Here is a 24,002-nt window from a genome sequence, read left to right as displayed (position 1 = left end):
ACTTCACGTTTTACAATGGTCAATCAATTCAACCAAAAATTCGACAACAGGTTACAGTCCGAATGAGTTGATTTTCGATTACAAGCCCACCGACTTAATACAAAACCGATTGTTAGCAGCTGTACAAGATGATGTACAAAACGAAGAAATTTCCATCAACGAAAAACGTATCATGGCCGCAGAAAACATCAAAAGCGAACGAGAACGATGGAAGAAAAGATTTGACAGCAAGCATTCGAATCCGAAATTGTATGTGGAAGGTGACTTGATCCTTATACAGAATGAACCACCAGCGACAGGTGAATCCCGGAAGTTAGAACCTAAATACAAAGGTCCATACATAATAGCACGAGTATTGGGCAACGACAGGTACCTGATAGAGGACATTCCTGGAATAAACATCACGAATAGGAAATTCTGTTCCGTATTCAGTTCCGACAAGTTGAAGAAATGGTGTGAATGTTCCCCCGAATTGGATGTTTCAAGCGAAGATGAAGCCGAGGACGACTTCAGGTCAGGAAAGGCCGAGTTGTCAAGTTAAAAGTAGTAGTAGATACCTTTTGTTGCATACATGTGAAAATATACGATTACATGCAACCCGGATACAACCCTGAATTTTAAAAATGTAACGAGTTGAAGATACGAAGCCAACCTGACAAGGCGTACTAGTTTAAGCTCGTATAATTGATTTAATAAACGTTGTGAATTCTTAATTTAATATAAAAACGGTCGTTGTATTTCATTTGAGTATACGGAAACCAACAGACTTCAATCGATCACTTGACACAATGCATACACTTTTTTAGTGCTGCTTTAGGAAGACGGGTTAATGGCTCAGAACGTAGAGACGGCAACTTCTAGTTGGCTGCACACAGAGGTCCGCGGTTCAAATCCCACAGCCAGGCTCAGCTGAATTTTTGAGTTTTGCCTTGTTAAGGCGAAGATCATATGTTTTATGATTTAAGTGTTTGTTTTCTCTTTCGAGACGAGCTTAATGATCTGAAATTTGCAGTGAAAAGGAAAGTCAGATAGACGCTATCACACACTCACCACTATGCGACGCGTTTCGCCGTTGGTTAAGCGGCTCATCAGGCATATTTGATGTGGATGATGGCTTACAAGGGCCGTTCTCTGGAAAGTAGTATATATTTCGAACTTATTGCAAATTAGCATATGCGAATTATACAATAACAAAACGTTGCTGTGAAAAAGATCTGCCAATAGAACTTGAGTCGAACCTGGAGAGTTTCTATTGTATAATTCGCATATGCTAATTTGCAATAAGTTCGAAATATATACTACTTTCCAGAGAACGGCCCTTGTAAGCCATCATCCACATCAAATATGCCTGATGAGCCGCTTAACCAACGGCGAAACGCGTCGCATAGTGGTGAGTGTGTGATAGCGTCTATCTGACTTTCCTTTTCACTGCAAATTTCAGATCATTAAGCTCGTCTCGAAAGAGAAAACAAACAAAAATGTATTTTGTTTAACAATTTAATTATTTTTAGTAATTATTTGGAAAAAAAAACCGGTAGTCCTATTTATGATTTGTTAAAAATAATTTAAGAATAATTTAAGGCCTAAGACTTCTGCTGATTAAGATTCCTTTTAGGAAAGAAGTTACACTTCAATAACTAACGTTTTTTATTATAACCTTTACCATGGAGTATATTAAATTTTTTAGACCCCCTTTGTCAGACCCCATAAAGTAAATATTCCTTAATTCAATTTAGATTGAGCTGCGACCGCCTTTCTATAGAAATTAAGATAGAGACTACATCAATGTATGGTTGTCTTTGATATTTGTCAAATAAGTTTATATTATGTTGAGGTGTTTTGGCATATGCCTACCCACGTTTAAATAGACCCCGTATTACAAAGAGTAAATCCCCTTTTTATACCCTCCACACAAAGTATGCAGGGTAAGATAAAAAACTGCAACTAACTTTAGACTGTTGTCATTTCTATCTAAGCCAGCTGTTAAAATTATTCTAGTGATAGCTCATTATATTGTTTACAAGCGTACAAAAGCATTTTGTTGAAAATTTATTCGTAATGGAATTCAAGCGTGATAGTGTGATTTCTTTATGTCTGGCTGGAAACCCACAAGTGGCTCCAGCATTTAAATGTGAATAAATCTTTTGCGTCTTGTAACATCGCTCGTTACCGTGGTTACCTGGTAGCGTAGCCGACGTCAAGGAAGTGGACAGAAGAAAACAGCAACATCAGCAGAAATGGTTCGAAAAGTATAGAAGCGACTTGAACCCGCGTCGCAGTGACCGAAAAATGGCTCGTGAGCTGAACATATCGCAATATTCCATTCGCAAATATCGAAAAATGAGCACGGGGTAAAAGCATTGAAATTTCAAAAAGTGCAGTTCGAAGACGAGCCATTTCGGTCCACGATATCTATAGCCCCTATGCAACGGTACCCCCCGATATTCGGTATTATGATGATTTTAGCCAAATTTGCCAACGGAATTGTCTGAAAATACACACAAGGTGTTATTTCTGATAACGTAACACCCTGGAAGAGAATTGTCTTTATAGATCCACGATATCGTATGGCCCCCATGCAACGGTTCCCCCATAAATGTGGTATTTTGATGAATTTAGCCAAATTTTAAATGAGATTGTGTGAAAACCCGCATAAGGAGTTCTGAGTGACTACATTAGCCCCTAATAGAAATTTCTTATAGCCCCCACGATATCTTATAGCCCCCACACAATGGTACCCCTGATATTCGGTATTTTGATGTTTTTATGGACATTATTCACCAGTATTGTTGCAAATTTGGTATTTGAAGTTCGTAATGAATACTACAGACTATGACGGATAATTGTCTGTAAAGGTCCACGTCTTCGTATAACCCCCCATAAAACGGCACCTCCGATATTCGGTATTTTGATGATTTTAGGAGAATTATTCACCGGAGTTGTTTCAAATTTCGTATTTAGAGTTCGTAATGGGAAGCACAGTCTATGACAGAAAATTGTATATGCAGGTCGAGGTCTTCGTATAGGCGCCATATATCAGTACCTCCCTATATTCGGTATTTTTACGATTTTAGGTACTATATTCACCGAAAATGTTTGAAATTTCGTATATGAAGTTCCTAATAGGTATTACATCCTCTAACAGAAAATTGTCGGTATTTTGATGATATTAGCAAAATTATTCACTGGCTTTTTTTAAGTTCCGTATTTGTATATTGTAATGGCTTATGCAAAAGCTGCCTATGCAGGTCCACATCTTCGTATAGACCCCAATATAACGGCTACATTCGGTATTTTTGAGAGTTTAACAGAATTTTAAATGGTTTTTATTTTTTTGCAAAATTTCCAAATTTGTTCCAAATGGTGGAAGCTTTTCAGTTTAGTTCGGCCGGCTGAACTTACTGTTTTTTTTTTACTTGTTAGTATTATAATTTTGACGTATTGGGTTCACGTATAATCTCGTGTTTCTTTTCTGTGTATATACAATCGGTTTATAGACATGTTTTACACATCATGTTAGATTCACATGTATATGACTTTTTTCCAGATTTATATTTAGCTTTGTTATAGGTCCCTTACCCCTAGTCCCAAGTTTAATCTCATTTTAATCATTCAACTCTCTCATAGAAAACAACTTTTTTACTTACAATTCTTGGCGTTGGAACATATAGCATTTCCATGCTACATTCTGGGCTGGCCAATTGAGGTCTAACATTATTCTTGACAGCTTCCTGTTCCTGTTCTTCGGCATCCTCCTCATCCGATTCCCCAGGTGGACTTTCTAATTCAACGTTATTTGCATGAACCGCATATACATTTTTCATATCATGAACATATTCTCCCATATTCCGTTGAAGATTCAAATATTTCTCGCGCAACACGGCATGACGTTTTAAATCTTTTGGCGAACGCTGTGGCACTACACAACTTAGATATGGATCTGTTTCTTTACATTTGGCATTGCGACAACGTTTGGTATAGATATTTGTCTGGGTTCGCCGATGTATTTTACGTATTTCATCTTCCAGTGTCAGGGGTCTGCGATTATCGGACATTTGTGGATTATCACAATATCGATCGTAACCACAATTTTCGGTACGCCATTCAGGATGCTGCGGCTTTAGAGGCTCTCCCAAAAATGTCCTCACTTCATGAGGATTTTAGTGGGACTCTGGCTGGCATTGAGCGGAACGAATTGTTTGTACATTGTAATTTGGGAATTTCAAAATCACTTGTAAAACAAAATTTAAATAAAATTTTATAGAAAAAATATTTTTAATAATTCTTTAATGATGGGAATTTCAAATGTGTTGTGATTAAAATAATAATGATGAGTGATAAAGACTGATATGTTTAGAAGTTACAAATTTTAAACTTATTGCACCGTTCCAGAACCTGTAAACATTTACCCATTACGAACTTCAAATACGAAATTTTTAATAATTCCGGTAAATACTGTCGCTAGAATCATAAAAATACCGAATATCAGGAGGTACCGTTATATGGGAACTCTACGAAAACATGAACCGACATCGCCCATCTACGAACTTAACCTGCCTACTGGTAAACTATATATGTATGCGAAATTTTCCTTTTTTTTATTTATTTATATTTATATTCAAAATTTAGAATTTTTAATTTCTTAGATAATTATTTATTTTGTTATCTTTTATAATCGAAATAATTCATCTGTATTGATTCACGACCGAAAAGTCGATAGCAAACAACATCGATTGCAATGTTTCATCGATAGTCGTCGAGAAAACAAAACAAAAATAAAGTAAAAAGAACAACACAAAGAAAAGGAAGTCGCAAAACGAGCAGTTTGCAAAAACAAGTTAAATTACTAATATTCGCAATATTTATTCAATATTAATCAATAATATTACTACTGAAGTATTAACAAATTAGTTGATAAAAGAAAATGGTTTGTGATATTTCCATGCATCGGAATGTAAACAGAAAACAAAGTGTAGGCAAAATAAATCAACTCCAAGTTACATAGAATCGGACAGTGGATCAAAACGAAATTTGGGAAAACTATTCGAAGAGAAAACAACACAAAGAGGAGTCTTTTCAAAAAATCAGTCTTTGGAGTGTGTTAAATGAATCAGAATTTTCTCATCGTTGTGGTGTTTTAACGTGGTACTTTGCTTTTCCATGGCATTGTAGTTTTAATTAAGCCACCACAACTTCGAACCACTGTGTGTATTTGACTTTTTTAAAGTAATAAAGCAACAACTAAAAAAGTGTTGGGAAAGAACAATACCCCAATTCTAAAGTTAGTTTTGCACATAAAATAAAGAAAATCAAAATAGTGCGTGAAATAAAATACACAAATAGCTCCAAATACAAAAGAAATTCTGAGCGATTCACAAAACAATAACAACAACAACGACAATTGCAAATTAATTGGAACTAATTGTTGGAGAGCAGACAATTTCCAGCCATCTATTTGCTTGTTTGTGCAAGTTACTTGGCTACTGTGATTTCTGAATTCCATAACATCATCATCAACCCGAGGGACGTACATGCGGCAACATAATGTGGATAGAACCTAAAGAACTTCTATTACCTTCGGCATTTTGGTAAGTTGGGCAATACTTTAATCTGGTGGGTAGGCGTACATGCAAAATATAAACAATAAAATGTAAACCCCCCATTATTGATAAGAAAAATTCTAACGAAAATTTTCAAAGAGGGGAGTAAGAGTGCTAAGGGATGCAAATAAATTCACAAGTGTTTTATAAGTTGTAAAACAGATTTGTTATTTGGGCACGAGTCGAATGACATTTGTTTATATTTTCTATGGATCTCACATTTATTTTGCTGAAGTCAGAGGTAGCACCAAACATGGAGCCAAGTGAATAAAATCGTCATTGCGTTTTGCTGTGTTGTACTTACTCTGTAATTTGCGAACATTATGAAATTATCAATTACCCACAACTGTTTGTTAAACTCTAATTTATTTAAATGTCATTTCCGTTCATCAGTTTAAGGTTTCCAATTAGAATGCGATAAGAAATACAGCTCAGTCCAATGATGGTCCCTACAGTTGTTTCTAAAAAAAAATGAAATGAGCCTTTAAACGATTTTACTTTGCCTACACCAATGCTTTAGAAATGTTATTTGCAATGCAATAGTTTTGCTCTACACAACACTGCAGTAACTAATTGGAAAAGGATATTCCATTGATTAATCACTTTCAGCCTTATGTAAACGATAAGACGTTTCCATTCCATTTAAAATATACCAATATAGGCGGGACTCTCATCCAAGTATAAAAAGTTCTAGGTCGATTAGAAATGTTCATTTTTTTGTCTGTCCGATGAATTTACAATGCCATAGTCGACTAGACAAGCAAAAAAAACATTAAGTTCGCCCGAGCCGAACTTTTAATACCATCCACCTTTGGGTAAAGAAAACATTTTTATATAAAAGTATCTGAATTCAAACGTTTTAGATAATCCTGTTGAACTTTTCAAAAAACCATAAAGTGGGTGAGGCCGTTATATGGGGCCATACCAAAACGGGAACCTCTATGGGCAATTTTATACTTCGAGGATTATCATCTACCAAATCTTCTTAAATTCCAAATTTGAAACAATTTCGTGGGTAAATGTTAATAGGATTATCAAAATACCGAATATTGATGGGTATTGTTATATGTGCGCAATAATATTCTGCCACCGAAGCTAGAACCCATTACGGAATACAAATTTTTAGACAAATCCGTGGAAAATTGTGGCGAAAATCATCAAATCACCGAATATCGGCAGGTAACGTTATATGGCGGCTATATCAAAACGTAGACCGATATATCCCATTTTTAATACCAACCATCCTGCACAGAATACAAATTCTTGCGCCAAATTTTGAAGCTCTACGTCAAATAATGTGGGCTGTATCGTAATTTCAACAGACAGACAGACGAAAATCCTTAAGTCGACTTAGAATTTTTTGCTGATTATGAATGTACAGGGTGAGTTGAGAAAACTGCAACCAACTTCAGACTGCTGTCATTTCTAAGCCACTCGTCCGTGACAGCTCATTATATTGTTCACAAGCGTACAAAAGCATTTTGGTGAGAATTTTCCAGAAAAAAAGTTATTCGTGTTATTCGCCATTCAAGCGTGTTAGTGTGATTTCTTTATATTTGGCTGGAAAATTGCAAGTGACTATCGTTAAAACACTCCAGCATTTAAATGTGAATAAATCTTTTGTGTTTCGTACCATCTCTCGTTACCGTGATACTGGTAGCGTAGCCCGACGTCAAGGAAGTGGACGGAAGAAAACAGCAACATCAGCAGAAATGGTTCGAAAAGTAAAGAAGCAACTTGATCGAAACTCGCGTCGCTGTGGCCGAAAAATGCCTCGCGAGCTGAACATATCGCAATATTCCATTCGGCGAATATTGAAAAATGAGCTTGAGTAAAGGCATTAAAATTCCAAAAAGTGGAAGAACTTACACCACAACAGAAAGAAAATAAACTCAAAAAAGCTAAAGAGTTGCTTTGCTTGGCGGAAAGTGATGATCTGCCGAATTTGGTTTTTTCCGTCTCCGATGAGAAAACATTCGTTGTCAGCAGTTTGTAAACAAACAAAATTATAGTGTTTACTTGCCAAAGAGGTCAGCTGAAAATGCCGATGGTCGCTCTCCGATCGTATTAATCGATCGCGAAAATATTCTGTAGGGTGTATTAAAGCCTTGGGCACGCAAACATTTTGGCCACAGACCTTGGACATAACAACAGGAGGTTTCTTGCTTCATTTCCAGCGCACACTGACTACCAAAGTATCCGTATACCAATCCATTGGACTATTATGTTTGGAGTATTTTGGAAAGCAAGGTTGGCACTAAAAAATACCAAAGTGTCGATCACCTCAAGCAAGCTCTTCGCCGGGTATGGGCCAAAATACCGCTGAGCAACATTCGGGCAGCGTGTGACGGTTTCATTGGCCGTTTGAAGGTCATAATTCGTGCCAAAGACAAACAATTCGAACAAATCTAAACGTATTCTAAAATTTGATGCTATATCCGACATTTTTGCCTTCATTCAAAAAAAAATTTAAAAAAAAATTAAAAATAATGGCGTTTGACTTTGTTGCAGTTTTTTTATCTCACCCTGTATGTGCAAATTTTTGGAAAATGTGGAAATATGCGTGTGGTACCAGATATAGCGGACCGAAATATTCCATTCCCCTTTATGATATCGTAGAGAATTGTAAAACTAGTATATTCTTGCAGGTACTCGAACAGAGCATAAGTTCATTGTCAAATTCTTGTCAAAAAGTAGTCTTCTTGTCCGATCTTTTACAGACCTTGGGCCAACTCATAAATATTGTAAATAAAATTAAATAAATCTGAAAGAAAAATTGTTCTTAAAATTTACAACAATTTTGTGTTGTTTTGTCTGCTTAAATTGTATAGAAGTCAACGGGAAAACATGTCCTCATCACAGGGAATGCTTTGTCCGCTGGGTGACGACGAACACCTTTTGCGGGGACCCGGTGTTTACATTACAAATTCCCGCCACATCAGCTTTGTTAAGAAAATGTTTCCAAATTTTAGGCCACGTGAAAAAGTCTGTCAAGAATGTAAAGCCATGGTTGAGAAAATTTACAAAATTAAATATAAAAGAGCAATGGAATTGCGTAAAAGTCATTCATCTACATCTTCCTTGCCAAATGTCTCGGATGTTTCCAAAGAAACAATTACAGAAACATCTACTGAGGATAGTGATCAACCGACAACTAGTCGTGAAGCTGCCGAAAGGCAAAGAAGACGTGAAGAGGCAAAAAATAATGAAGAAAACATGCCTGGCATTAATGTTTTGCGTGGAAGACGTTTGCCTCACATTCAACCGGCACCTAGACGACAACAGGCTGTGTATTTAAATCCTGATATAATGAATATACTGCTAACAGATATACATGGCGGATGAGTACATACTATAGAGGATTTTAAATTGTATAAGTCTTTTTGATATTTTAAATGTTTTTAAGCATTAAATAAAATTTACCAAAATCTTTAATGACTTCTTTCCAATTCTTTTTTCAGGATTGCCGAAAAACATTCCAAATATTTTGTGCTGCAAAAACGCCGAGGCCATGGCGAATCACGTGGTTTGGGATCAATATTGGTTGGAACATTTGACAGTGTGTTTGACACCAAACCGGCACCGTATCGAATTCTTCACCAAACACCAAATTCTGAAGTTTCATATGGTGAGTACCATGTTGGATCTGATCTTCCTTGAAGAAAATATGTATTGAAGTACTCAAAGAATAGTTATTTTCATTTCGAGTACAACTGTTATCAGATGGGAGAATTTTTATCATTTTACCTATAACTCACATAAACACATGCACCACCGACGTAGCTGAGGACGGCCTGCGGTACTTCCTCCGAATTGGTTGATTTTTAAACATTTTTTAAAAATTTTGGTTGAAGTGTTCTTTCTTCCTAGAAAGCAAAAATGAAAGGAAATCCCAATTATGAAATTGTCCGTATTGCTTTCGAGATATTGCAGTCATTCCCTTGTTTCTATTATTACCGTGTCTTTCTAAGGAAGTTACCCTTAAACCGAAGAAGTTACTTAGCATAGGCTTCACCAAGAGTTTAATTTTAATTGAGAATCCTTGACTACGTTGGAGAGAGACACTGTGCAACTTTTTAAAGGTAATGGCTGTAATCATTTCCATTAAATGACACTCTAAGGGTTTCACCGAGAGATCCATAGAAATGACAATGGGATAGAACTGAAATATATAACCCTTTCGTCTTAGCCAAATCAGTATCTGTTCTGTATATGTCTGCAATCAAATTAAATTAATTGAAACATTTTCAGACTTTATATGCCATTTTGCGGTAACCAAATATTATTCTTTTGTTCGTTCAATAAAGTCAATGTTCGTTAATAGATATCTTTTTAAAACAGCTATATCACCAAATACGTTATGTGTATCGTTGTATGACATTTTTGGTTAAATTAAATAGAATGATATCGTTAAAAATATATCAGGCTTATGGAAAATGAGTAAAAAACAATAAATACGCAATACTATACCGAAAATATAAGGTAAATAGCTCGAAACTCTCAAACGTACAGTGAGCAGTTTCAATTCCAATTTCGGGCTCATCAAAAGTATACCCCAAGTATCCTTAAATGTAATGCAAAAGTTCTTTTCGTTAGCACAAAGTGCGTTGAGACTGTCAGAATAGAATATGCTGCATACTACACCTACAACTTGTATAGAAAGTGTAGTGTAGTTTTCCAGACAGAGATCTTTGCTATGATGAAAACGGCAGAATTGATTAAAATCATGGAGAATTAAATAACTGAACCGGTGACTATATATGTGGATGTGGTCATGTGGCTCTTAAAGATATTGAATCTTCTACAATCAATTCCGATACAGTTCTGAGGTGTGGAATGGCACACTACCATCTGGCCTTGCTGGGTGTCTGGTAATTGTAATATTGAGGGAAGTGTCATTAGACATCTTAAAAACTCTTCTTTGTCATTTTACCAGAGCATTGCAACTTCTCTTCAGGGAGAAAGCCAAAGCGAGCTGGTACAACGAACCATGGTGCAAGTCATCGAAACATCAGTTTCTATCAATGTTGCCGATAACAATATGGATATTACTCTACTGCAATATCCGATCAAGAACATCCAAATAGAATAATTCTAACGTCTAATACTACAGTCAGTGTGAAGATGAGGAGGAGAGTGAAACGATTGAACACCTATTATGCCACTGACCTGCTCTATCAAGGGAAATACTACGAGCCATGAGGGAAAATTCGATTCATGATGTCAGTGTGCATTCAGATACTACCGGATTTTAAACTCGACTATTCAGCTCTTTTCCCCATCATTTTATACCCTCATTCGTATGGCTAGACATCATATGATATGGTCAAAACGAGCCTCATCGAAAAAACGGTTTTAGACCCTAGGTCTCTTTGGAGCAAATCCGCAAAAAGAGAAATGATAATCCGATTTTGCTCCTACTTTGCAAATCCTAATATTTGCATCAGTGTTAGGTCAGGTGCGAAAATGGGCAATATCGGTCCACTCCATCAAGTACTTGCTCCACAAGGGGTCAAAATTTGGATTAATTATAACTCTTATAAAATGTGATGTAAGAGTCCGATTGTCTTCAAGGTCACCTGGTGTGAAGATGGGATATATCGATCCACTCCTTCTGGTACCTCACCTACAAAGGGTCAACATTTTGAAAATTCATGAAGCTCATAAAACACGATATTAACATCCGATTTCATTCAGACTTGGCACATCTCCATATCATATCATATTTTTTAATCGAATATTGGCTGAGGGTATACATCTTTCAGATAAACCGACAGATACTTTTTTACTTGTTACTAACCATCATCTATCCTCTTTCATCTCTCTCAACTTTTATTTCTCATTCCGGTTGTGTTAGTTACAATTTCAATTGTTACCTAACCTACCATAAATTAATTCAGCTTGTAAATGAAATACAAAAAAATAAGTTCAAGAGGGGAAGCGGTGGAGAAACTATAAAATTTCCCATTAATCTCCTCGTTTCACTTTCACAGGCCAACAAAAATGTTTTTTAAATAATATTTTTAATTGCCACTACTAGTCTGTATCACCTAATCTCTACGAGATAATGCGATTGTTTTTTTTTTTTTTTTTTCATGATCAAAGACAGATGTTCGCCCTCACCGAAATACCTTGGTCCAAGTTAAAATGTATATTTCACATATTTATTTTACTACGCACTTTTTTCATTTATTTTTTAATCATTTACTTTCCATTCTCACTTCTATAGAAAAAAGCGTTCTACTTTGATAAGACTTTACAATATGTAATGCTAGGAACACAATTGGAGCGAACGACGAATTTCGCCCTACGCGGCGACAAAATGAGCCGCGAAAATTCGTCGTATGGAACACAATACCGACGAAATTATAAAACAGCTGATGAAGTTGTTTACTTTTTGCTCATTTGTTGACTACAATGAATTATACAAGAACACATAATTCTTTACGTTCTCTATTATAATTTCACTTATGTCCATCTTCTCTATTATAAATTCACTGATATCCATCTTCACTCAGGCGCAAGTACACAAATAAATAAACAAATTAATTATGTTTTTTTTTATACGAGTAACAGATAGTAGAGTGACCATAACAAATTTTAAAGTAAAAAGTAACTTTATTTACTAAAACACATAAAATTCGTACAAGTATGGCCACCTTGTACTGTTTTGTTCGCCGGTCGCCGGCGTATGAAATAGAAATAAAGCTAATTGAGTTCGCGGCGACCGACGAAATTTTCGCCGGTGCCGTGATTGTGTGCACTTCCATATACACATATGTGTTTTATTTTTGAAGACGAACATACGCCGCGAAAAAATTCGTCGTTCGCTCCAATTGTGTTCCTAGCATAAGCTGTGTTTTTGTTCTTGTTACTATTGTCAAGTTAAAAGTAGTAGTAGATACCTTTTGTTGCATACATGTGAAAATATACGATTACATGCAACCCGGATACAACCCTGAATTTTAAAAATGTAACGAGTTGAAGATACGAAGCCAACCTGACAAGGCGTACTAGTTTAAGCTCGTATAATTGATTTTAATAAACGTTTGTGAATTCTTAATTTAATATAAAAACGGTCGTTGTATTTCATTTGAGTATACGGAAACCAACAGACTTCAATCGATCACTTGACATTTTTCTCAGAAGTGGGATACGACAAGTCTTATTGGAAGAAGCGTCTACCAACAAGAAATATGGAGAATTTGCACAAATGCACGGTTAAGCAGTTGCAAGCGAAATGCAGAGAAATTGGTGTTTCTCAAAGTGGTAACAAAAAGCAATTGATCGAACGACTTGAAGTCAACAACGAAAGCGAGCTGCACGGATTCGCATCTCCTCATGATATGCAGGAGCGAATTTCGCATTTGGAAGATATGGTAACTGAATTGCGTTCATCTATGGAGCAACGTGGAAATCAGAATTTGAGCCGAACAACGCATCATCCCCTTTGAACACGTTTTCGACACCGGATGGTAATATGTCCCTGCAAGGCACACGGCCTAGCTTGCCAAACGTGGCAAACGTTGTGACAATATTACCGGAATCACGTTCGATTCCATCGTATGTTCAAACGAATACTTCTTTTGGTGCATTTCAGACTACGTCAACAATTCCAACGGTCCACACGTGTGCTTCTGCTGGTTTACCAACGTTTACACCTTCATTGCACGGACATGCTCAACTTCCACGAAATACAACGCAAAATGTAGCGACGTCATGCTACAACGTACCAACACATATAACGACACATTCGAATTTTACAACAGCAACACCGACAGGAGTGTTCACGCAGCCGAACAATGGATATGTTCAATCAACGCAGCCCTACAACGCATATCTACAACCGCCGATATTTGCAACAAGTGTCTATTCAGCGCCGCCGCAGTCAGAAATAGTTATGCAGCCTTCACAACGTTATGTTCAGCACAACCCCTTTGGGAACGTTAAGGAAATAATTCAACTTTTGCCAGAGTTTAATCCGTCATCTGAAGAATCGATTAATCCTTCACAATTCGTGCGACGTGTGGAATTATTGAAGACAGCTTATAACTGGGACGACGCATCAGTTATATTTGCAGTGCAACAGAAAATGGCTGGCCCAGCCAAGTATTGGGTTGACTCACTGCAAGAGGTATTTCTGTCTTGGCCTCAGTTTGTTAACAAATTTCTTTTAGATTTCCCTCAAAATGTAAATGCAGCCGATGTACACATTAGAATGGCACAGACAAAACGGCAGTTCGACGAAACGCCGCAGGAATATTATTACAGAATGTATGCTATTGGAAAACGGGGCAATATAAATGAATCATCCATAGCACGGCATATAGTCAACGGAATTAATGATCAAGGATTGAAGCAGAAAATATCTAACGAGTATATTACCTGTAATCAACTTTTGAGTGACATCAACGCATACTGTAGTTATAACGAGGTAAGAAGAGTGCTGAACCCGATATCGAATAAGACGAAACGTAGCAATGAAAATAGAACTGCCCCAGAAAGGAAAAGCGATGAAAGAGTGAATAAATTCAAATGTTTTAATTGTGGTAATACTGGTCACAAAGCCGTAGACTGCCCAGATCCACAGAAGAAGAATAGATGTACGATATGCAAACGGACTTCACACGGTGCAAGTGAATGTCCAACAAAAACCCTGAACACAAATGTCAACAATATAAGGGACAGCGTAAAGTCCAACGAAATACTATGTAAACGTGTCAAAGTAAAGGACAAGGAGTTTGAGGCATTTATTGATTCGGGAAGTGATCGGAGTCTGATCAGACGAAGTTTTGCAATGATAATTGGCGAAACGGAAAATTGCAGTATGGTTTTAAATGGCTTTGCTGGTGGCAAATACGAGTGCACAAAGGTGGTTAAAGTGCCAATTGACATTGATGAGACGAGTTACGACGTGAACCTTTATGTTGTGGAAAATTCTATGATCCCGAATGATGTTCTTTTAGGTCGAGATGTTTTATGCCAAAAAAGGTCGACGCACCATTATTGAAGGAGATGAGTGTTGGATGCAAAACGTAAATGCGATTAGTATCAACGAAGGCTTAACATCTGAAGAGCATAAGAAGTTGCAGTTGAACATTCAAGAAAACCGACAATGTTTTTCAGAAAAGTCAAGCGAATTGGGTAAGTGTAACTTAGTGAAGATGGAAATCGAAGTTACTACTCCAGAACCAATACGATGCAAGCCATATCGACTAGCATTTGCCAAACGTCCTATTGTGGCAAATATTGTGAAAGACTTACTGGATAACGAAATCATAAGGAAATCGAATTCTCCGTATGCATCGGGAATTGTTTTGGTCGAGAAGAGAAATGGTGAACACCGTTTATGTATAGATTATAGACAGTTGAATCGAATAACCGTACGTATAGCGCATCCTATGCCTGTACTGGATGAACAGATTGCACAACTCGCCGGAAATCGTTATTTCACCACACTCGACTTACGTATGGGTTACCACCAAATTGAAGTAGAGGAAGAATCGAAAAAGTTCACAGCTTTCGTGACTTCAGATGGTCATTATGAATTCAACCGGATGCCATTTGGTTTGGTAAACGCACCTGCAGTTTTTCAGGCAACGATGAACCGAGTTATAAGCTTTATGAAACCAGGAGAAGTTTTAGCGTATCTGGATGACGTCATAATTCCCAGTAAAACAGTCGATGAAGGTCTGGACCGAATAAAAAGATTTTTGGATATCCTTAAGAAATGTGGTCTCACGTTACGATTGGCGAAATGTTCGTTCCTAGCCGAAAAGATTTCTTATTTGGGACACATAGTTACACGTGACGGAATTTTACCTGGAGAAGAAAAAGTAAAAGCGATTAGAAATTTTAAGGTACCAACGAATGTAACAGAAGTACGACGATTCCTTGGCCTAACTAACTTCTTCCGAAAATTTGTAAAGGATTATGCAGCCATTACGAAACCTCTTGCGATGTTGACACGAAAGAGCGAAGAGAATAAATTTCGTTGGGACGTACACCATGAAAACGCATTCAGAAGTTTAATCCAAATTTTGTGTAGTGAACCAGTTTTAGCAATCTACGATATGAAAGCAGATCACGAGGTGCACACGGACGCTAGCAGTCTCGGATTAGCAGGAGTGTTACTACAGTCCGATGGTAATGGTAATTGGCAACCAGTGTTTTATTTTAGCCGCCACTGTTCTGAAACGGAATCGAAATATCACAGTTACGAGCTGGAAGTTTTAGCTGTGGTTGAAACGGTGCAGCGTTTCCGTATATATTTACTTGGAAAGCCATTCCGAATCGTCACTGATTGTGCCGCAATTACTAATGTGAAGACAACGAAGGAATTACAACCTCGAGTAGCACGATGGCTGATGAAATTACTTGAATTTGATTGTGAGTATGTACACCGACAAGGGTCACGTATGGCTCACGTTGATGCTCTCAGCCGTTCACCGGATCAGCCACAGACGGAGATTGAACCAGCAGGGTTCATAATGAATATTGATAGCGATGATTGGATTCTCACGATGCAGCTAAACGACGACCACATAAAGAATATTATGAGAGTACTGCGAAATGAATTGAAATCTGAGCAAGAGAAACAGATAAAATCTGAATACTTATTGGAAAAACATCGACTATACCGGAAAACGAAAAATGGACTACGATTGGTCATACCGAAGGCTATACGATGGCGCATAGCTAAATACTGTCATGATGATATTGGCCATTACGGGTTGGAGAAAAGCCTCTCACGAGTCGAACAAACGTTTTGGTTCCCCCGCATGAGGAAATATATGAAGGAGTACATTGCAGCGTGTGTAGAGTGTTGCTACAACAAGGCAAAAGGTGGTAAACACGAAGGAGCTCTACATTTTAGTAATGTCGAACCGCTACCATTTAGGCAAGTACATATTGATCACTTGGGACCGTTTATAAGAAGCAAGCATGGTCATACACATATAGTGGCAATCGCCGATTCCTTTACGAAATTTGTGGTTATTAAAGCTGTAAGGAATACGAAGACATTGCCCGTCATCAACGTTTTAAATGAGGTTAGTGGATACTTTGGTTTACCTCGAAGAATAATTTCGGACCGTGGGACAGCTTTTACGTCAAAAATGTTTGAGGAATATTGCGATCGAAACAATATTCAACACATTAAGAATGCCGTTCGTACACCAAGAGCCAATGGACAAGTTGAGAGGGTCAATCAACTTATCCTGTCTTATTTACGAACTACCACTGAAGAACCGAAGGATTGGGACTCGGCACTTCACGTTTTACAATGGTCAATCAATTCAACCAAAAATTCGACAACAGGTTACAGTCCGAATGAGTTGATTTTCGATTACAAGCCCACCGACTTAATACAAAACCGATTGTTAGCAGCTGTACAAGATGATGTACAAAACGAAGAAATTTCCATCAACGAAAAACGTATCATGGCCGCAGAAAACATCAAAAGCGAACGAGAACGATGGAAGAAAAGATTTGACAGCAAGCATTCGAATCCGAAATTGTATGTGGAAGGTGACTTGATCCTTATACAGAATGAACCACCAGCGACAGGTGAATCCCGGAAGTTAGAACCTAAATACAAAGGTCCATACATAATAGCACGAGTATTGGGCAACGACAGGTACCTGATAGAGGACATTCCTGGAATAAACATCACGAATAGGAAATTCTGTTCCGTATTCAGTTCCGACAAGTTGAAGAAATGGTGTGAATGTTCCCCCGAATTGGATGTTTCAAGCGAAGATGAAGCCGAGGACGACTTCAGGTCAGGAAAGGCCGAGTTGTCAAGTTAAAAGTAGTAGTAGATACCTTTTGTTGCATACATGTGAAAATATACGATTACATGCAACCCGGATACAACCCTGAATTTTAAAAATGTAACGAGTTGAAGATACGAAGCCAACCTGACAAGGCGTACTAGTTTAAGCTCGTATAATTGATTTTAATAAACGTTTGTGAATTCTTAATTTAATATAAAAACGGTCGTTGTATTTCATTTGAGTATACGGAAACCAACAGACTTCAATCGATCACTTGACACTATATTCTATTGATTTCAAAACAAAATTATATTTCACTTTCAAGTTACAGATGAAAAACAAAGAAGAACAGAATGATTAGAATTTTCATGATCATAGTGCTTATACTAATAGATGAATTACAAGCATATGAACAGTGGTGTTCAAAAGTACTCAACAAAAATTAAATCACTTTTTGTCATAAGATCACCAAAATTGTAAGGAAAAATTCACTTAAATCGTGATAATGCACTCAAATTTTTATGGAGATGTTTTTTCTTTCTTTAGATATTTTATATTTAGAAAATACCTTTTGTTAAAAAATGGTTTACGCAAATCTTAATAAATTCACAAAAAAATGATAAAAATATAATCAATATTTTTACAATCAAAAAACAATTCTAAAATATCTCATTTTTTTGCAGAAATCGCCATTGGTGTCAACCAAGAAGAAATCTACAAAGACTGGGATTGGTTATCCAAAAATCTTTTCAAAGTCCTAAATGAAATGGAATGCGAAGAGGAGATAACAAATTTTACCATATGTAAAATTAAATCCCTGTACACGCAAAACAATCAGGATGAAACAGGAGATTCGGCTGATTTCAAAGTAAATCAATCGAAATTTCGACAGTATTTCAATATGCCCGAAGAGGAACAATTGGTTAACTATTATTCGTGCACGTACGTATGGGATTATATTTTTTTTTTGGACGTGAGAATCCTGTAATTCTTTAATTTCTATTTCAGTTACATTAAAAATAAAATACCACGCCAAGGCCACCTGTACATCTCCCTAAATCATGTGAGTTTCTATTCATATATGTTGGGTCAAGAAACCAAACGAAGTATACGTTTTACGGAACTTGAAGAATTGTCGCACTATGGCAATACAATTTATTTGAAAACCAACAATAAAATGCAATATAATTTTACCATACTATTTGATCATGTGGAAGCCTATGAGCTTATAGAGCAATTAAATAAAATGGCCATACAACGCATTATACAGGTGCGTGGCATTTTTGTATTACTTATCCAATTGACAGTATAATAAGGGAAATTGTATTCACTTTTATTGCTAGGATCCTGATAGTCCAATTATCGACCAAGAATCCTCATTGCTGCAACGATTTGGTCGCAGATCTTCGAAGAAGCCAGCATTGTGTAGTGATTTGACTGCCAGACAAAAATCAGAAGAGTATCGTATGTATTTCCGTTTGCCACAGAGGGAGATAATAGATGGTACCATAAAAGGTTGGTATTTGACACTACGTTTCTTTTCAATAAAATACCACAAAAAAATTATATTTTTAGCAAACTTATTTACACCCTACTCGAAGCGTTATGTGCCCGGTAATATTTATCTTTCGACGAATTTTATTTGCTTCACAAGTGATACCAAGGGATTTGTCAGTGTCGTTATACCCTTAAAGGTTATTAAGGTAAATACCCCCGATATCTTGTTAAGTAAACATTGATTTGATTAATATCTTAATTTTCTTTCCCCGAAGAGTGTTGAAAAGAAAGATGATGGCGGCCATCGCTATGAAAATCAAATTGTTATAACCTCCTCGGAAAATGTGCCCTTTGTCTTTGCTCAAATCGTAGATCGTGATGTTTTAATAACAAAAATCACCAATTTGCTTTCAAAATTCCATGTGTAAGTTTAAAAGCAACTCAAAGAAGAAGTCTTATTAATTTAATATTGATTCTTTACAGTCCCGCCAGAAATGAACGTCCCAAATACGATATCTCCTGGAGCAAACAATCGGCTCTGATCAACACCTTCAAAACACAATTTTCCCCAGCCATGCAGGAGAAACAAAATCAAAAAATTGCCCGCTGGGAATCACATTTCCGTGACTATGGTCGTGGCATTTCAATGTTTCGCACTACCGATGTTATAAATCTCATTGCCGAGGGTGTTCCCGATCATTTGCGTCAAGAAGTTTGGCTAATATTTTCCGGAGCCATACACGAGAAAGATATGCATCCGGGTTTGTATGAGGACTTGGTCGAAAAGGCTGCATGCATCAAACAATCATCGACTCATGACGAAATCGAAAGAGATCTACGTCGTTCACTGCCCGAACATCTTGCCTTTCAGAGTGAAGATGGCCTGGGGGCATTGAAACGCGTCCTGCAAGCCTATGCCTTGCGAAATCCCCAAGTGGGCTATACCCAAGGTTTGAATATAATCACATCTGTATTTTTGCTGTTTTGCGATGAAGAAAATGCCTTTTGGTTGTTGGCCAGTTTATGTGAAAATCTACTACCTGACTATTATAAGGATAAAGTTGTAGGAGCTCAGGTGGGTGAATGTCATATTTTTATATAAAAAGCCTCTATATCCTTTGATTTCCAGATTGACCAAGGAGTTCTCAATGAGCTAATTAAAATGTACCTACCCGAATTGCACGAACATTTGGATTCACTGGGTACCATCAAGATGATAACAATATCCTGGTTCCTAACGATATTTATCAGTGTGATTTCCTATGAGAGTGCTCTACACATTATAGACTGCTTCTTTGTTGACGGTGCAAAGATTATTTTCATAATTGCCCTGCAAATTCTCGAATGGAACAAGGAACAACTGTTGAAATGTCAGGATGATGGTGAATCAATGATGTTGCTGTCAACATTTTTACAGGGTATTTATAATCCAGATTATCCTTCTCCGCTGGAAAATGAAAAAAGGAAATTCAGACGCACACAAACCGTTCAAACGCTCATCCATGAAGCCTACACGAAATTTAGCCACATTACGCTGCAGAAGATCGAAGAGTTGCGCAACAAACATCGTCGCCTGACCATGCGTAAATTCGATTTGGACAATGAGGAGACAATTGTGAAATTCCATGCAGAAAATCCATACTTCGACAAGGATGAACTGCGACTGCTGCTGTCCATAATACGCGAAGAGAAGAATGCTTTTCGCAAAGCTCATTTGCAAAAGATACAGGCTCAGGTCGGTGAATCTCCCATTTTAGTGCCATCCCCATCAACAAGCCGTCCAAAATGGGGCTTTAATGAGGGCAACTGTAGCCGGGCCGAGGCCTATGGTGTAGACTTTGATACATTCCGTGTGTTGTTCTATGAACTGATGCCTTGGAAATCATGTGTTACCATCGATTTGGCTGAAAAAATATTTAGGGTATGAAAAATCGCAGAAAAGAATTTACCTTTATTCACTTTGTTTTATTTTGCAGCTAACGGATAAGAAAAGTACCGGAACTTTGGAATTTGCCCAGCTCATAAACGCGTTTGGTTTGCTGTGCTCCAAGAAATACACCGAGAAACTTAAACTTTTATATATTTTGCATTTACCGCCTCTGTTGTCCAAGGCGGAAATTGAACAGGTACGTAGACCCAAGACAAAGACCAAAGATGATGCCGAGGAGGCCATTGAGGCGGAAGACTTCTTTGAGGAAGAAGCTTCTGAGTCGATTGAGGCCTTGCCCTCGCCCACGGACAACAACTTTGACGAAGACGATTATGCTCTGATAACGGCCACAAGAAGGCTGCACGATTTGGCCGGTATATCGGGTAGTACGTTTATGGATATACTGAGACCACCGAACAATCAAGCGGGTAATTCAAACGCCTCATCGATGGCAGTAAATGCAAGAACATCAACATTTTATGTAGATCTTTCAGAAGATGAAATAAGCATGCCTGGCACCAGCGGAGGAGCAATGGGTGGTGGTGGTGGTGGCGAGGGCAGTGCCCTTGTTGGCGGTGGCTCAAATTCCCATAACGGCTCAGCAGCAGCCGCCCTATCTCCACTGCGGCAGCAAGGTCGTTTCGAGTCCATTGATACCTTTTCGGACATTTCCGATTTGGGTGTGACCAAGGTAACACCTCCCCAACTCAATGTTGAAACAATTTCGAATTTCTCACAAATCAGTGATCTGGTAATGGCCACAAATGTCAAAATGGAACGAAACGATTCGAATACGGACACCAAAAGTTTGGGTAGTCTGAGAGCTCTGTTCGATCAGCCCGATGGTAGTGGTTCGCCCAATAAGCAAATACCTAATATGAAAAAGGCCAATTTTCAAATATTATGGAGAAGTATTCATGAGATATTGGGAGCATCTGATGCTGATATGAATAATGCCTGTAAGTAGATGCAAATTTAGATCTATCGTTGGAATCATCACTCGATATTTTTTGTTGTTGTTTTTAGATAAAAATCTCATTGAAATGGGAAATTGTAATTTGAAAAAAGAATCCAGTCTGGAGAGTTTTACACAACTGAATTTAGGTGGAAATGAAGAGGTATGTAAAGAGGGTGAACGCTGCAAGTTTCCATTTATGGTTGATGTTTAAAATATCAAGTTCAAATTGGATGCTGTATCAAATTCCAATTGGATTTGGTCAATTTTGTGTATCTTATTGAAAACATATATATATATATATTTCAATCTTTATAGCCCGACTCAAATGGCAACCCAACCACACCATGTGAACCGCCCGGTACTACGAAACTTTTCATGGATTTGGAAGAAGAGTTGAGACAAGCACGCGGAGAATCAAATTCATCCTCAAATCAAAAGTCCAGCAAAAATACAAGCAGCAGTAATAGTTCCATTGACTATGATTATTGGGAGATATCCATTAATCAATTCATTGCCACAGTTTTAAATGTTAAGTCCATAGTAAAGGGTTTCTACACACGAACGCCCATCAAGGAGAATATAGAGAAAATGCAAAAGAACCGACGCAAGTGTATACCAACGAGCTACTAAATGTATCTACTATGCGAAAAAAATATAGTTGGATGAACAAAAAACTGCTGGCAAACTCATTATGTTTGGAAAACAAAAAAACATTTAGTTTTATAAGGATTTCAAAAATTTCGTTTTTGCAAATATCTTGTGTTTTATATAGACGTATTTGATAAACAACAATTATTTAGCTTTAAATTTTCTCAAATGTTATTGCTAAACGAATAGTTCATGTGATCAATATTATTTTCTCATACACAAATGTATTTATATATAATTTTTTTTTTTTTATTATAACATTTTTCTATTTTACTTTCCACACTATTTTGGCATGAAGTGTCACACAATATGAGTAGATGTTAGGTGATCCTTACTGGGCATTGCTGTGTAAATTTTGAAATAGATTGACTTTCAAAACTTAACACAATTTTTGCTAGCCATTCGAAAAGTTTGGATTATCCAAATATTATGGCCTCATTTAGTATTGAAGATAAAGAAATTGAACTGAATTAATGATTTTTTGTTGGATTTTTTTTTTTTTTTTTTTTTTTTCAAAAAGTGTGAAAAGTTTAAAATAATTGATATTTATTTGAAGAGAACTCAAAAAAAGGAAACAAAATATATTTCATAAATTATATAGATACATATACACAATATTCAATATTATTATCTAAATATTATTATATAATAAACTAACTAATTACAAAATAATCATATTCAAGTGAACTCAGTGGACGAGCACAAACATCTGGACAATTAAATGGAGCTCAGTAAGTATCGAAATGTTAATCGACAGATATCATCTAAATGTTTATTAGAGCGTCAAGTTTGAAAAATCAGTCACTACAATTTAGTGGCTGAAAAATTATAATAAACCTTATTGCGGGGAGAAGTATGAAGAGGCGAAACGGCAAGCACTCAAGACGGCCAACCAGAATTTTAGAAAAGAAAAAGAAAGACAGGAGACGATCTCTATTGAATTGAATCTTTATTAAATGTTGTTGACTATATCCATTCTTCTTAATAACATGTTTTGCACCAAATACAGGGTGAGATAAAAAGACATTCCCAAAATACTCCAGGCACAATAGTCCAACAGATTCGTATCCGGAGATTTTGGTGGCCATAGTGAGGTGGAAATGAAGCGAGGAATAATATTCGGCATCTATTCTCATGCCACGGTCGATTAATACGAGCGAAGAGCGACCATCGGCTGTTATGGCGGCCCACACAATCACCATGGCCGGCGCTTGAGTTCTGAAGCCCACCGAAGGTACACATTTTCGGCTGACCTCTTTGGCAAGTAAACACGATCATTTTGTTTGTTTACAAACAACGAATGTTTTCTCATCGAAGACGGAGAAAACCAAATTCGACAGTTCACCACTTTTGGCCAAGCGGAGATTCTTCGCTTTTCAGTCTATTTTCTTTCTGTAGCGGTGTATGTACTTGCCCTTTTTAGAATTTCAATGTCTTTGCCACGAACTCATTTTGCAATATTTGCCGATTGGAATATTGCGATATGTTCAGTTTACGAGCCATTTTTCGGTCACTGGGTTTCGATCAAGTCACTTCTTTACTTTTCGAACCATTTCTGCTGATGTTACTGTTTTCTTCCGTCCACTTTCTTG

At 37.1% G+C, this 24,002-nt stretch overlaps 2 protein-coding genes across 4 annotated transcripts in view; one reads left to right on the top strand and one right to left on the bottom strand.

Moving 5' to 3' along the window:
* The window catches only part of LOC131806380 (uncharacterized), a 59,077-nt gene extending 54,782 nt beyond the window's left edge, over window positions 1-4,295 (bottom strand). Inside the window, exon 1 of the mRNA XM_059130416.1 lies at window positions 3,648-4,295. Coding sequence (XP_058986399.1) covers window positions 3,648-4,055 — 408 coding nt within the window. The 5' untranslated portion in view covers window positions 4,056-4,295. The remainder of the gene's footprint in view (window positions 1-3,647) is intronic.
* A 484-nt stretch (window positions 4,296-4,779) lies between these two features.
* On the top strand, window positions 4,780-23,082 carry LOC101896657 (TBC1 domain family member 8). Of its 3 annotated transcripts, none has more exons than XM_005188397.4 (13): window positions 4,780-5,588; window positions 9,062-9,228; window positions 18,061-18,319; window positions 18,386-18,647; window positions 18,721-18,892; window positions 18,953-19,080; window positions 19,150-19,298; window positions 19,358-19,949; window positions 20,004-20,795; window positions 20,851-21,232; window positions 21,299-21,763; window positions 21,831-21,922; window positions 22,078-23,082. In XM_005188397.4, the coding sequence occupies exons 1-13, from the start codon at window positions 5,545-5,547 to the stop codon at window positions 22,390-22,392; spliced, it is 3,819 nt and encodes a 1,272-aa protein (XP_005188454.2). In that variant the 5' UTR covers window positions 4,780-5,544; the 3' UTR covers window positions 22,393-23,082. The 3 variants fall into 3 exon arrangements, with proteins under 3 accessions (XP_005188454.2, XP_005188453.2, XP_005188452.2); XM_005188396.4 differs by having other exon boundaries at window positions 21,290-21,763; XM_005188395.4 differs by having other exon boundaries at window positions 20,851-21,763.
* The last annotated feature ends 920 nt before the right edge of the window (window positions 23,083-24,002 follow it).

The sequence above is a fragment of the Musca domestica genome, unplaced genomic scaffold, assembly GCF_030504385.1.
Source record: "Musca domestica strain aabys unplaced genomic scaffold, Musca_domestica.polishedcontigs.V.1.1 74, whole genome shotgun sequence".
NCBI classification, from domain to species: domain Eukaryota; kingdom Metazoa; phylum Arthropoda; class Insecta; order Diptera; family Muscidae; genus Musca; species Musca domestica.
This window is presented reverse-complemented; position numbering and strand designations above follow the sequence as displayed.

Excerpts from the sequence above, each read along its gene's own strand:
- LOC101896657 (XM_005188395.4), top strand. The coding sequence starts at position 5,545 with ATGTGGATAGAACCTAAAGAACTTCTATTACCTTCGGCATTTTG. Across the intron at positions 5,589-9,061 it reads CTATTACCTTCGGCATTTTG|GATTGCCGAAAAACATTCCA; the intron begins GTAAGTTGGGCA and ends TTCTTTTTTCAG. Across the intron at positions 18,893-18,952 it reads AATAGATGGTACCATAAAAG|CAAACTTATTTACACCCTAC; the intron begins GTTGGTATTTGA and ends TTATATTTTTAG.